Source organism: Podarcis vaucheri, assembly GCF_965113315.1.
Source record: "Podarcis vaucheri genome assembly, chromosome: 16".
NCBI classification, from domain to species: Eukaryota; Metazoa; Chordata; class Lepidosauria; order Squamata; family Lacertidae; genus Podarcis; species Podarcis vaucheri.
Genome location: NC_138754.1, coordinates 8,057,141 through 8,070,917, shown reverse-complemented (window position 1 = coordinate 8,070,917; position 13,777 = coordinate 8,057,141). Strand labels below are relative to the sequence as shown.

The window sequence follows — 13,777 nt, the reverse complement described above, 5'->3', positions numbered from 1 at the left end:
CTATCTTATACACATTTTTTGATTTCTATCAATCACGTCTGAAAATTTTCCAATCTTATCACTTGGTTTACATTTCTTACTTTCATGATTACATTTAAATATTATAACTAATGTCTCTCTTCTTTGCAATATTTCATATATTTCTCCTTTTAAAAACTTCTTGTAGTCCTACTAGCGTAATTTGTTGATGACAGTTGCTCTTCAAACAGTTTGTATATTTCTTCCAATCTTCTGTAAATCTCTGGTCCTGCAGGTTTCAAATCCTTCCTGTCATTTTATCCAATTCTGCGTAGTCCATTAATTTTGTCTGCCATTCTTCTTTCGTCGGTAATTCTTCTTGCTTCCATTTCTGAGCTAACAATACCCTTGCTACTCAGGATACGGACTTTCAGATAGCCTGGGCCTAAGCTTTGTACGGACCTCCAGATAGGGTTAAGCCTGGAGATGGGAGGCTGTGTCCCGCCGGAAATCACTGGTGTTATGAACTGAAATTCTCACCCTGGGCCAGCAGGGGGATACTGTAGATAGTTATGCAAATAAGGGATCGAAAGTGACGTTCAGTGATTGGATAGTTTTAGAAAATTGTTACAGTTACGTTGTACTGGAGCTCTATATAAGCAGGCTGACTGAACCCTTTGGTTCAGTTCTGTTCTGGCCTCTGAATAAACAAGAGCTGTTTGAAGAATCGCTGTGTCGTCTGATATGCTCACCCACAACTTAACAGCTCGACTCCCAACTCCCATCATCTCTAAAGGCCAGGGGTGATGTCAGGAGCTGAATCCCCTGTTAAGCCCCCGTACCCATTTCATTGTATTTTTTGAAAGACTTCACTTGCACCCCTACTCTCTGCAGAAGTTCGTCCCCTTCGAACTGGTCCGTTACGACGTGCTTCGAGGTGCTCCCTTCCGGGACAAGGCGGGGCGGTGCCAGCGTGTCAAGAGAGGTGAGCAAGGTGTTGTTTGTTCAGTCGGGGGCGGAGAGAGAGCCGCCTTCCGTCCCACCGTGGCGACCCCACACTTCCAGGTCGGTGACTGTACGTCTCTGTTTTTGCGTCAGGGGAGCCCGGCCTTCTGATCTCTCCCGTGACTCCGCAGACACCTTTCCAAGGCTACGCCGGAGGGCGCGAGTTGTCGGAATCCAAGCTCCTCCACGGGGTCTTTTCCAACAGGGACACCTATTTCAACACCGGCGACCTGATGGTGCAGGACAAGCGCGGCTTCGTCAGTTTCTGGGATCGCACCGGAGACACATTCCGGTATGTTTCCCCCTCCTCCTTTTCCTCTTGGAAGTTGTGGGTCAGGAACTCCTGGATCTGAAGAGGGTGGCAAGAGCAAGTTTTTATTCCGAAAGTGCGGCCCGGAGGAAAACGTTTGAGAACCGCTGGTTTAGAGAGTGCAGGTCCCTGCTTGTAGGAGCTTACAGTCTAAACTTCGTCAAGAGGAAAGAGGAGGCAAGGTTTTATTCCGAAAGAGAAAAAACTTTGAGAACCGCTGGTTTAGAGAGCGCAGGTCCCTGCCTGCAGGAGCTTACAGTCTAAACTTTGTCAAGAGGATGTCAAGGAGAGACGTGCAGGAGAGCTTTGGGGTTCTGTGGGGTTGGAAGTGAAGAGGCTGGAGACATTTTACTCCCTTGGGATGACTTCACAAGTTTCAAACTGACCTGGAAACTGTCCCAGAAATCTTGTTCCCTGAGTCAAGATACCGTCTCTCCATGCCTCAGTTTCCCTCTAGGTGGAGAGCAGCATTGCACTCGGCTCCTGCTTCTGGGATTTCCAGAAAAAGTATCTGCCTGGCACTGTGAGGGAAGGATGCTGAACTCTGGCCTGATCCTGCTGCAGAGCCTTCCAGCTGTTCCTCTGTACTTCTCCTCCTCCCTGCCTCAAATTCCTCGCAGGAATCTCCATCCTTTCCTTTCCCTCTGCCTCGGTTTCCCTTTAGGTGTCTATTTCCTTTCTCCCCCTTTGTTCTCAGTTGCCGGCCGGCCGGCTCTTCTATTCCAAGCTGCCTGGAGGAAGCATTTTCCTCTCCATTGAGCTACCCCACCTGCCACGCACCCACTGCCACGCACCCACTGGGAAATGTTAAGAACACCCATAGCACCTTCTTTGCTGGTCCTGGGCTTCTCCTGCCCATCAGACTCTCTCCTCCTCTTATTTTTAATCGCCAGCTGCTTTGCATTCTCCTGCTGCCCTGTCTTCTGATGCAAAGGCGCCCCCATGTGGCCTGACCTACATTTCTCAACTTAAGCCGCTTTCGAAAGCCGGCTCGCTATTTACAACACGGAGCTGGCCACAGGAGGGCGCTCTTTGCTAAAGAAAACTTTCTGGAGGGGAAAACAAGGACAGCCGCGAAGGAACCTCCCAAAGCAGAGGTGACCGATGTGGATGTTTTAATAGAATCGTAGAGTCGGAAGGGACCTCAAGGATCATCTAGCCCAACCCCCTTGCAGTGTAGGAATATGCAGGTGTCCCTTTCAGGGATCGAACCTGCAACCTTGGCATTGTCAGCAGCGCGCTCTAGCCGACTGAGCTATCCAGTTTTGCCAGACTCCCAACTCCCATCATCCCTGATGAACCACTGGCTGTGCTGCCTGGGGGCTGATGGGAGTTGGAGTCCAGATTCCCCCATGACAGGTGGACACTCGGGTTGTGAACGTGATCCATGCGGGATGCACGTTCACAACCCGCAGCGTTCGCAACCCATGTCTGTGCACACGCGGCTTGCAACTCGGCACTTCTGCGCATGTGCAAAGCATGATTTAGCGCTTCTGCGCATGCGCGGCTGCCAAAACCTGGAAGTAACCCGTTCCGGAACTTCCAGGTTTTGGCAGTCCGCAACCCGAAAAAACGCAACCTGAAGCGGCTGTAAACTGAGGTACTACTGTATTATTTTTTATACATTTTTATTAATTTTGTAACATATCATTTCCAACAGTCATTTAACATACATTCTTATCTTATACAATATTTTAGACTTCCGTCAACTACCTCTGAAGATTTTCCGTTCTTTATCACTTAATCTGCATTTCTTAATTTCTCTTATTACTTTTAATTGTCCTTAACTAATGATTCTCTTCGTAGTCTTCCTTGCAATATTTCACCTAATCCTCCTTACAAAACTTCTTGCCGTCTTACTAGCGTAATCTGTTTATTGCAATTGCTTTTCAAACAGTTCAAATATTTACTCCACAGATTCCCCCATTTTGAGAGCAAGAGAAACGGGATCAATGACCTAGCAGGAGGTTGGGCTCTGATTTGCTGGGCAGATTTTGAGCAGAATTTGGACAGCCAGCCATCTCCTAGCTCAGAATGTCATGTGTTGGGCAATAAATTGGACTTGACGATCAGGGAAGAACAATAACCCTCCAACTCTGTGGGTCTGGGAGTCTATATCCTCCACCTTTTTCACCATTATCGTTTTAAATTTTAGCTGTGATGGCTGCTTTGCGCAGGGTTGGACTAGATGACCCTTGAGGTCCCTTCAAATTCTGTAATTCTATTATCGTATTATAATGCTTGCTTTATCCCCTTCCCATGCCTGGCACAGAGCCACCTTGCCAGCCTCTGCCCCCAAGACTACGCCCTGCCATTCCCCAGATTCTTCCACATCCCTTTAACCCTTTAATTCTATTTTCTCCCTGCCCTTTCCTAGGTGGAAAGGAGAGAACGTGGCCACGACAGAAGTAGGCGAGATCCTGGGAAGTCTGGACAGTTTGCTGGAGGTCACTGTTTATGGTGTCACAGTTCCAGGTACTCTTGAAATGAGGGGCTCTAGAATGTGTTTTTTCAAATTATTATTTTACTTCTTTATTTGGACGGTTTATATACCACTTTTTAAAAAATACCAAAACTTTAAGGTTAAAAAATCTTAAGCGAAAGAGCATTTTTTTTAACCACCAGAGAACATCCACGTTCTATAAAACACAATTAACAGATAAAATGGAGCGTCCTGTAATCAAAATAAACATTAGGCATACGAACCAACTACAAAAATAATGTAATTCTAGGAACCATATTACAGAGGTACCTTGGTTTACAACCGTAATCCATTCTGGAGGTCCAGTTGTAAACCAAAGAAGGTTGTAACCCAAGGCGTGCTTTCGCCAATGGAGCCTCCCTTCAAAAATTGGTTGTAATCCAAAATATATATATATAAAAATGGGTTGTAATCCAAAAAAGGGACACACACTTCCGGGTTTGACATGGTTGTAATCCAAAGCGGTTGCAAAGCAAGGTACCGCTGTGCAGGAAAGGGCTGGGATTTGGGTAGAGGGTGCCCCAGGCATAGCTGTCAACGTTTCCCATTTTTTAAGGGAAATTCCCTTATTCCGAATAGGATTCCTTGCAAGAAAAGGGAGAAGTTGACAGCTATGGTCCCAGGGTGTCAGCCTGCCCCTTCTCGTCCTACTCAGTGTAGACCCATCAAAGCTAATGGACATCACTAAGAACACCTTCCACTTTACCACAGATACCACTTCAAAGAGCCACGGTTTCCCCCAAAGAATTCTGGGAAGTGTAGTTTGTTGAGGGGGCTATTTCTCTCACAGGCCTACAATTCCCAGAGTCCCCTGGGAAGAGGGATTGAGCACTGAACCACTCTGGAAATTATGTGATGGCTTCATCTCCTGCCTCCTAAACCCTTCAGAAGATATCCGGTGTTTCTTCAATTGCTGGACGTTTCCAAATTGTGTGTGTTTGTAGCCTCAAATCACCCCACAACCCCACTTCACACAATCATGGCTTCTCCCAAAGGATCTTGGGAAGTGTAGTTCATTTAGAGTGTCGAGAGTTGTTGGCAAACCTCTGTTCCCCTCGCCGAACTACAATTCCCAGAGTTCCCTGGGACGAAAGGGGTGTGGATTGTTCAAACCACTCTGGGAACAATAGGCGGTTGGCCACTGTAAGAAAAAAAGATGCCGGACTTTTGTGGGCCTTTGGCCTCATCCTGCAAGGCTCTTCTGATGCTGATAGCTATGATTGTTCAGAATGGAACTCTTAATTTCGGGTCACGGGTTCGAGCCCCACCTAGGGCAAAAGACTGAAGGGGGTTGGACTAGATGACCCTTTAAAAAATTATATATATATATACACACACACACACACACACACACAGTCATTTTTCCCGATACAAACAACAACCGCAAAAGACACTACAACAAAACCATAATAACAATAATAACACAATTTGACAATTCAGATTTAAGAACACTGATAAGTATATGACTGCACCCTTTTAACAATATTTCCCCACCACTCTCTCCTCCCCCCACTATCCGCCTTATTGCTTAAATATTCATTCCAGATTTCTTCATATCTATCCATTCTTAATTTGCGTCAACGTGCAATTCGTTCATATGTAGCTAATCTGTCGGCATTATCAATCCATGTGCTCAATGGAATCTTTTTGCGGCTCTTCCAATTCATCAAAACAATTTTTTTTTTGCTTCTAATATAGCGCGGTACGTCCATTATTATTTTTTACCCCTTGTGGTCGTTTCCAACTGTACAATTCTAATATTCTGAGAGCCTCCCTGTCCCAAGGCAGTCTACCTCTGAACAGTAGATGCCGGAGACAAACAACGATGCCTTAAGCACCCTGCCTGGGGACTTGCTGGAGGAATCTGATTGGCCACTGTGGGAACAGGATGCTGGACTTAAGTGGCCCATCGGCCTGTTCTGGCTGCCAGACTCTTCTGATGCCCTGGCAGGCCTAACTAGGCCCCTGCTTGTCAGAGGTTCCCATACGGATATATATATCTGCTTGTGGCGCATTCCAGCGTGAGACCCTGGCTTCATCTTCTGCCTCTCCCTGCCTCTTCCCCCAGGGCACGAAGGCCGAGCAGGCATGGCGACCGTGGTGCTGAAGCCAGGACAGGAGTTTGATGGTGCCCAGGTCTACACGCACGTGGTGGAGCTCCTCCCGCCCTTCGCCCGCCCTCGATTTCTGCGCATCCAGGTACGAGGAGCGCCCCCTGCAGCCTGCGCCTCTTCCACAGCCGTGCAGGAAAGAGGGGTGTGTGTGTGTGTGTGTGTGTGTGTGTGTGTGTGTGTGTGTTGGAGGCTGGGTTCCTGGCAGTGGCGTAGCGTGGGGGGTGCAGGGGGGGCCGGCCGCACCGGCCGCAACATCTGGGGGGGGGCGCTCGCACTCACAGCTCTCTAGTGGAAGAGACTCGAGTGCTAAAATCCACAGGTTAGGGGGCACAAATTACTTGCCTTGCCCCGGGTGCTGACAACCCACGCTACGCCACTGGTTCCTGGTGCCGGGAAGCGGTGATGAGCGGGATCTTGTGCCGGAACGCAGCCCCGTGGTAGTCTCAGCGCTTGGGTCTGTAGCGAAAAGAGACCCTGCTTGTGATTTTTCAGCCAAAGGTGTGTGTCAGCCCTGCGGCCCTCCCAGGCCTCCCTCTCTGGCCTCTTGGGATTCACCTCGGTTGCGCCCCTTATCCTCAGACCACACCCCTTGCTGCCCCAGCGTCACACCTTCCTTGGGTATTGTTCCCTGGCTGAAAGGTGTTTCTGAACTCTGATATGCTACCCATTTGCATGGATGTGGGATAGAGAGGATGGATGTAGGATAGGATTGGGACGCGGGTGTCGCTGTGGGTTAAACCACAGAGCCTAGGACTTGCCAATCACAAGGTTGGCAGTTCGAATCCCCGCGACGGGCTGAGCTCCCGTTGCTCGGTCCCTGCTCCTGCCAACCTAGCAGTTCGAAAGCACGTCAAAGTGCAAGTAGATAAATAGGTACCACTCCAGTGGGAAGGTAAACGGCGTTTCCATGCGCTGCTCTGGTTTGCCAGAAGCGGCTTAGTCCTGCTGGCCACATGACCAGCTGTACGCCGGCTCCCTCAGCCAATAAAGCGAGATGAGCGCTGCAACCCCAGAGTCAGCCATGACTGGACCTAATGGTCAGGGGTCCCTTTACCTTTACCTTTAGGATAGAGAGAGGGGCGGGTGTGGGTCAGTCCCGTCCCTCCCATTTGTATTTTATTAAGTTTCAACCCTTTTAACACATACAGTCAAAACGCAATTTCGTCTTTTCTCTTGTTTTTGTCGATTTCCCACCCCGTTTTCCATTGTTGTTCCTCCCGTTCTGCTGCACCCGATCTTCCGTCTGCCGAATCACAGCCACAATATTAGAATCTAAACGTTTGTGTCGCTCAGAGCTCAAATCCTCCTTGCCACTTCATCATACCATATATCTTTAAACAGTCCGAAAAAGGCATCCGTTCTCCCATAAAAGATTCTCTTAATTTTGTGGTTAATTTTTACCGATTCTGCATTGTCCATTAACTTACCCATTCTTTGGGTGGGAGTCAATTTAAGCTTTTGCCTCTGGCCCTGCCCACTGCTGCTATGCGGCCTCCAGAAGGCTGCCTATCCATCAGAGATGCTGCCAGCTGCAACGTCCCTGCATTCGACGGGGTGTCCTGGATGACCTCCCGAGGTCCCGACCCCCCAATTCTGTCCTTTCTCTCTCCTTCCCACCAGGAACACTTGGAGGTGACGGACACCTTCAAGCAGAAGAAGGTCCGCCTGGCAGATGAAGGCTTCAACCCAACGCTGATCTCAGACCCTCTTTTCTTTCTGGATGACGCTGCGAAGTCGTACGTCCCTCTGACCCACGGCGTCTGGGAGGGGATAGCTGCTGGTCACGTCCGGTTATAACCTGCACCCGCTTCTCCCGATTCGTACCCGAACCCCAGTGCTCTGAGCTGGGGGCTGCAGGGTGTCCTTGAAGACTCTAGCCTCCTTCGTTTCCACCTCTTGTGCCTCTTTCTACACCCCAGATTTTCTCTCCTAGCTGTGCCCCAGGTGACCCCATGCCTCTGCTAGTGGGGTGCCCCCTTAGCGAGGACTTGACGCCCCCTCCTAGCCCCTCCACACAAATGAAGAGGGGGGCTTATTCCTGCCCAGATGTTGTTGGACTCAACCTCCAATCATCCTCCACCCAGTCCATCATCTGAGGGTTACCTCCTTTACACCTCTGTACATGTAGAAATTAATTTTTGTCCAGTGGTGATTTGCAGTCTTGCTACTGTTAAGCCACTGGGAATCCACCGTCCTTACTGTTCGACTGCAGATCACCCAGAAATCAACCGGCAGATCCTCGTTTTCGTCCTGTCCTCCCTTGTGGCTGCTCTCTTCCTCTGTAAGAATTTCCCTTCCTGGGTTGGGCTAAGGCAGGGCTGGGGGGGCCTGTTGTTGGACTATAACTCGCATCATCCCTGACCCTCTGGCTGTGGGGGCTGCTGGGAGTTGAAGTCAAACGACAGCTCCCATCGTTCGTGGCCATTGGCTGTGCTGACCGGGGCTGCTGGGAGTTGCAGTCCTAGAGCATCATGGTTCGACAGCCTCCATCGGCCCTGATGGCTGGCGATGCTTGTTGCAGGGGCTGATGGGAAATTCCTCCGTCCCCATGCTGTGGTCCAGCAGCTAACTTATTCCCAGTAGTGCCCAACCTCGTTGCCTTTGGGGAAACTTGCAAAGCAGATCACGGAGGCTGACGGGCCGTAGCTGTTAAGACCATGATCCGTCCTCCAGTTCTGGTGTCGACTCGGCCCCTTCTGGTGGTCGCCCCCCCAGCTGCTGTGCCTCAGATACTTCAGTCTCCCATCTACAATAGGGAGAAATGGAACACCAGCCCGCCTTACAAGACCGTTGTGCGAATCGCTGAAATAACAGATGCAGCACACATGGACCGGACAAACCACATCAAGTCTTATTTTCACGATGTTCTCTGGGCTGGGACGAGAAGCGGGGTATTTTTGTGAGGTGGTGGTGCACTTCTGCTCTGCCGGCGAGGTTTTTTGCAGGCAGTGGGCCTGCTTTTAGGAGTTAGCAGGCCTGGTTTCAAGGTGAGGGGCTTGTGAGGGAACTATGGGTTGGGGTTGTTTATTTTCTATTCTTTGTATCAAATAAAGTTCCTTTTTTTTTGTACCAGCTGAACTGGGGTCTTTATTGCTTCAGCAGGAAATCGCCTCATCAACTCTGTTCCAGAAAGAAATCTGTTTTGGGGACGGGGTGGTATCAATCTGCTTTGGGGGTGGGTCTTTGCCTGGATTTTGGCTGGGTGTGGAAAGAGCCTAACTTGAGAAGGGAAGCCCCCACATGGCTAACATGAGGTATCCCTCATCACATGGAGTCAGATTTAGGAACGTTCAGGTTCATTGAATGTTGGAAGAGGTGGCCCTCCAGGCTTCTCAGTCTGGCCCTTGAGAGACTCTCTCCAAGCTTCCTTGAATGCTTTTGCTAGGTAGAAGGGCGGCGTTTGGCTTACCTGGGACGTGTGTCTGTTTGTTTGTCAAAACCTCTGACTTCTGTATGACATGGAAGTAGCCTACTGTGCAAAGGTACAGAGTCATATCTGTTACTCCTCCCCTTTCTTGCATATTGGCCCTGCCCACCAATTGCATGCGGCCCTCAGAATGTTGCCCAGAGGCGTGTGTGGCCCTCGGGCTGTTTCCCATTCCAGTTTTGGACTATTGAGACCATAGCAGATCAGGTCTGGTGTGTGTGTGTGTGCATGTGTGTGTGTGTGAGAGAGAGAGAGAGAGAATATCTTCCTAATGCTTGAAATGAGGAGACGTGTGTGTGTGTTTGTTTGTTTGTTTGTTTGTTTGTGTATTTGTGTTACCAGCCATGAAGGTTTGCAAACTATCATTAGTGAGGGTCAGTCGGTTTCTCTCCTTTCAGTTTAGTCTGGGTCAAAGGGCTGAATACATTATATTGATCTTTTCTCAATCATCTGAAAGGCTGAGGGTCCTATTAAGCTGTGCCACATTGGGGGCAGGGAACAGGGAGGAAGGAACCTGGAAACTACAGCACCCCACAAACCCTCCAAGTCTTTATCCCCTGCATCTAAGGGGGCATTATATGAGATGACTGAGTGCCTCCTCACCTTGTTATCTTCCGCTCTGAACCACAGTGTCGTTTTTGTTTTATAAAGGAGTAGCAATACCATTGGCAGCAGCATCTGGAACAACCAGGAACTTGCTTAGGGCTGCTAAGTATTCAGAGAGCCTGAGTCTCCGTGGCCCATTTTCTTGGAGGGCTCTTGACAACTAAAACGTTGAAGCGTTTCTGCGCTTTCCCTGATATAATCCCTTGACTGTTTTCGGATGCTCCCGCCTTCCCGCTTCCCTCCGAACAATCTTATGTACTGTTAACGTTTTATGTTTGTGTTTGGTGGACTGTACAGTGGTACCTTGGGTTAAGAACTTAATTCGTTCTGGAGGTCTGTTCTTAACCTGAAGCACCACTTTAGCTAATGGGGCCTCCCGCTGCCACCGCACCACTGCTGCACAATTTCTGTTCTTATCCTGAAGCAAAGTTCTTAATCCGAGGTACTATTTCAGGGTTAGCGGAGTCTGTAACCTGAAGCGTCTGTAACCCAAGGTACCACTGTGCGTGAATTAGGTAACTCATTTCCGGGGTGGTGGCCTTGTGATTCTCTTGGGGCTTACAACCTGGGGTGATGCTTTGGACGTCCACTGGAAGCTTAGGCCCACGAAAGCTTAGGCCGTTGTCTTTAAGGTCTCACAAAATTCTGTTTTTTACACTGCCTAACCAAAGTAGGAAGATGTGTTCATATGTCTGTCTGTCTGTCTGTCTGTCTCTCTCTCTCTCTCACACACACACACACACACACACACACACACACACACACAGAGTCTTCAAGGCCTGACGTGCCCAAGTAAATATTTTTTGGGGAGAGATGATGAACGCCTTCTGTCCCCCTACCGCATCTTTATTCATAAGACACTAATCCTCCCGCGGCAGTCTGGGAGAGTTGGGGGGCAGGGAGAGGGTCAAGCCAGACCTAACCCATTAAGGTGGGGAAGAATCTCCTCTTCCTAAAAAAAAAAAAGGGGGGGGAAGCAACAACCCAGAATTCATCAACCCAGGAACTTGACGTACACAAACACGCCAGTATCCTGGTGTGTTTGCAAGAGAGCAAAAATAAAATTATTTTTGCTTAGGGACACACACACAGAGCAACTCTGAATCTGAGACGTGGAAGAAATAAAGACGGGGTCCCTTGCGCTATCCACTCTTAAGGGCTCCACTGCCCCCACCACCGTTGCTTTTTGAAATGTCCCCCACATCCCAAAATGTGTGTTAAAAAGCTCAACAACAGGACCCCACTAAATAAGGCATGGCACATTCTCAGCTGCAGTGGGATTTAAATGCTGAGAAACAAACGAAGATTCTCATATAACTTCAAGACATATAACATATTTGCAATTAAATAACAATAAAGCAGAATATTTTAAGTTAATTTCCTGCAGCTCCTTTTTAAAGGGGGCGGGGTATTTGGGTGGTTGTTTTTATTTTGATTGTGTTTTTTGTGGTTTTATATTTTGATTTTATTCTGTGAACCGCCCTGAGACCTTTGGGTAACGGTAATGTAAAGGGAGCCCTGACCATTAGGTCCAGTCGGGGCCGACTCTGGGGGTGCGGTGCTCATCTCGCTTTACTGGCCGAGGGAGCCAGCATACAGCTTCCGGGCCATGTGGCCGGCATGACTAAGCCGCTTCTAGCGAACCAGAGCAGCGCACGGAAACACCATTTACCTTCCCGCCGGAGTGGTACCTATTTATCTGCTTGAACTTTGATGTGCTTTCGAACTGCTAGGTTGGCAGGAGCAGGGACTGAGCAACGGGAGCTCACCCTGTCGTCGGGATTCGAACCGCCAACCTTCTGATCAGCAAGTCCTAGGCTCTGTGGTTTAACCCACAGCGCCACCCGCGTCCCTTGCCTTTGGGTATAGGGTGGTATATAAATTCAAACAACAACAACAATAACCCCCAATGACCATAGCAACGTGCTCAAGCAGCTGTTTGTTTTTAAGGGGGAAAGGCAAGGGGAAAAGTAATGTGGTTTTGGAGCATTGCAGCCAGAAGCCTGACTAGATTCAACTCCCTGCCTTGGGGGCCTTGGGGCCTGAGCTAGCTTTAAGCCAGTTGCCATCTTGACTCACCTCACAGGGTTGTTGTGAAGGTGAAGTGAGGGGTGTGCATCACTTTGAGCTTCTTGGAGGAATCATAGAATCATAGAATCCTAGAGTTGGAAGAGACCACAAGGGCCATCGAGTCCAACCCCCTGCCAAGCAGGAAACACCATCAGAGCACTCTTGACATATGGTTGTCAAGCCTCTGCTTAAAGACCTCCAAAGTAGGAGACTCCACCACACTCCTTGGCAGCAAATTCCACTGTCGAACAGCTCTTACTGTCAGGAAGTTCTTCCTAATGTTTAGGTGGAATCTTCTTTCTTGTAGTTTGGATCCATTGCTCCGTGTCCGCTTCTCTGGAGCAGCAGAAAACAACCTTTCTCCCTCCTCTATGTGACATCCTTTTATATATTTGAACATGGCTATCATATCACCCCTTAACCTCCTCTTCTCCAGGCTAAACATGCCCAGCTCCCTTAGCCGTTCCTCATAAGGCATCGTTTCCAGGCCTTTGACCATTTTGGTTGCCCTCCTCTGGACACGTTCCAGTTTGTCAGTGTCCTTCTTGAATTGTGGTGCCCAGAACTGGACACAGTACTCCAGGTAAGAGGAGAGAGAGACAGAGAGAATGGGCACACACTCAGATGATGATAATGTAGTAGTAGTTGTTGTAGTAGAGTGGTACCTCGGGTTACAGACGCTTCAGGTTACAGACTCTGCTAACCCAGAAATAGTGCTTCAGGTTAAGAACTTTGCTTCAGGATGAGAACAGAAATCGTGCTCCGGTGGCATGGCAGCAGCAGGAGGCCCCATTAGCTAAAGTGTTAAGAACAGGTTAAGAACAGTTTCAGGTTAAGAACAGACCTCCAGAACGAATTAAGTTCTTAACCCGAGGTACCACTGTACTAACTAATATTTTTATTTCATTTCACTTTGTGGCTTTGGCCTACTGGGCCTGTTTAAACGCTTGGTAATAATAGCTGCTAAGCCTGAATTATAGAGAACAACAAGGCGCAATAACGGCACGTGAGATGGATGGGTGGATAGCTGGATAAAACCAATCCGTCAGGTTGTATCAAACTTCAGAACAGATCCATTGAAGTGAATGGCCTTGTGCTATGTACATTGTTTTACAACTATCAGGGAGTGCCCGGCGCTCCCCAGGAATTTGTAGGAACCAAAAAATGTTGTGAATTTTAAATGTTAAAAGTGTCACTTGTGAGTTTGAGCCCATCATGCCAAACCTTGATGAAGACCACTGTCCCCCCTACGCTTAGGACTGCCACACCTCCAGAATTTCCCAGACTCTGCTGGGATTTGGTTATTGGAAACAGAATGTGGGCTAAAATCACTTAATGCCTGGACGTATGGCAGCCCATGTTGGAAGTGTAGGTTTTGGCGAATTTCCTTAGAAAGTAGCTCAAAAACCTCTTCCTCTGTTTTTGAGATTTTGCAAACAAACAAAAAACAACAACTTTGGGTGAGCAAAACTGAAAAAAAGCTCGAACAACATTTGTGTGTAAGGATTTCCACTTTTTTTTTTTTTTGGCTAAGGGGGTTGGACAATGTCAAAAGTCTTTAAAGGTTCCTGTACAATTTTGTTCAAGGTCTCTCCCTCCTTGGGAGGAGGGCAGGGGACTCTGTTGCAACAGAAAAATAAATACCTACCTTGTTTCCACTGGATTTCCACTTTTTGAAATATGGCAACTCCCCCTCCTGAACACCCATGCTGGGTTTGGCGGCGACTTCTCCAGAAACCAGTGCCAAAAAATAGTCACACCAAGGTGATGTTTTGGTTCCCCTGCCTTGTTCCAAAATGGCAGCT

General features: G+C 48.6%; 1 protein-coding gene across 1 annotated transcript in view; it reads left to right on the top strand.

The window, feature by feature from the left end:
• SLC27A3 (solute carrier family 27 member 3) overlaps positions 1-8,943 on the top strand; it is a gene marked incomplete at its 5' end in the record, with an annotated part of 35,197 nt that extends 26,254 nt beyond the window's left edge. The window contains 5 exon segments of the mRNA XM_082203550.1: positions 853-943; positions 1,057-1,255; positions 3,651-3,748; positions 5,824-5,954; positions 7,490-8,943. Of these exon segments, the coding sequence (XP_082059676.1) occupies positions 853-943; positions 1,057-1,255; positions 3,651-3,748; positions 5,824-5,954; positions 7,490-7,666 (696 nt within the window). The 3' untranslated portion in view covers positions 7,667-8,943.
• Between the last annotated feature and the right edge of the window lie 4,834 nt (positions 8,944-13,777).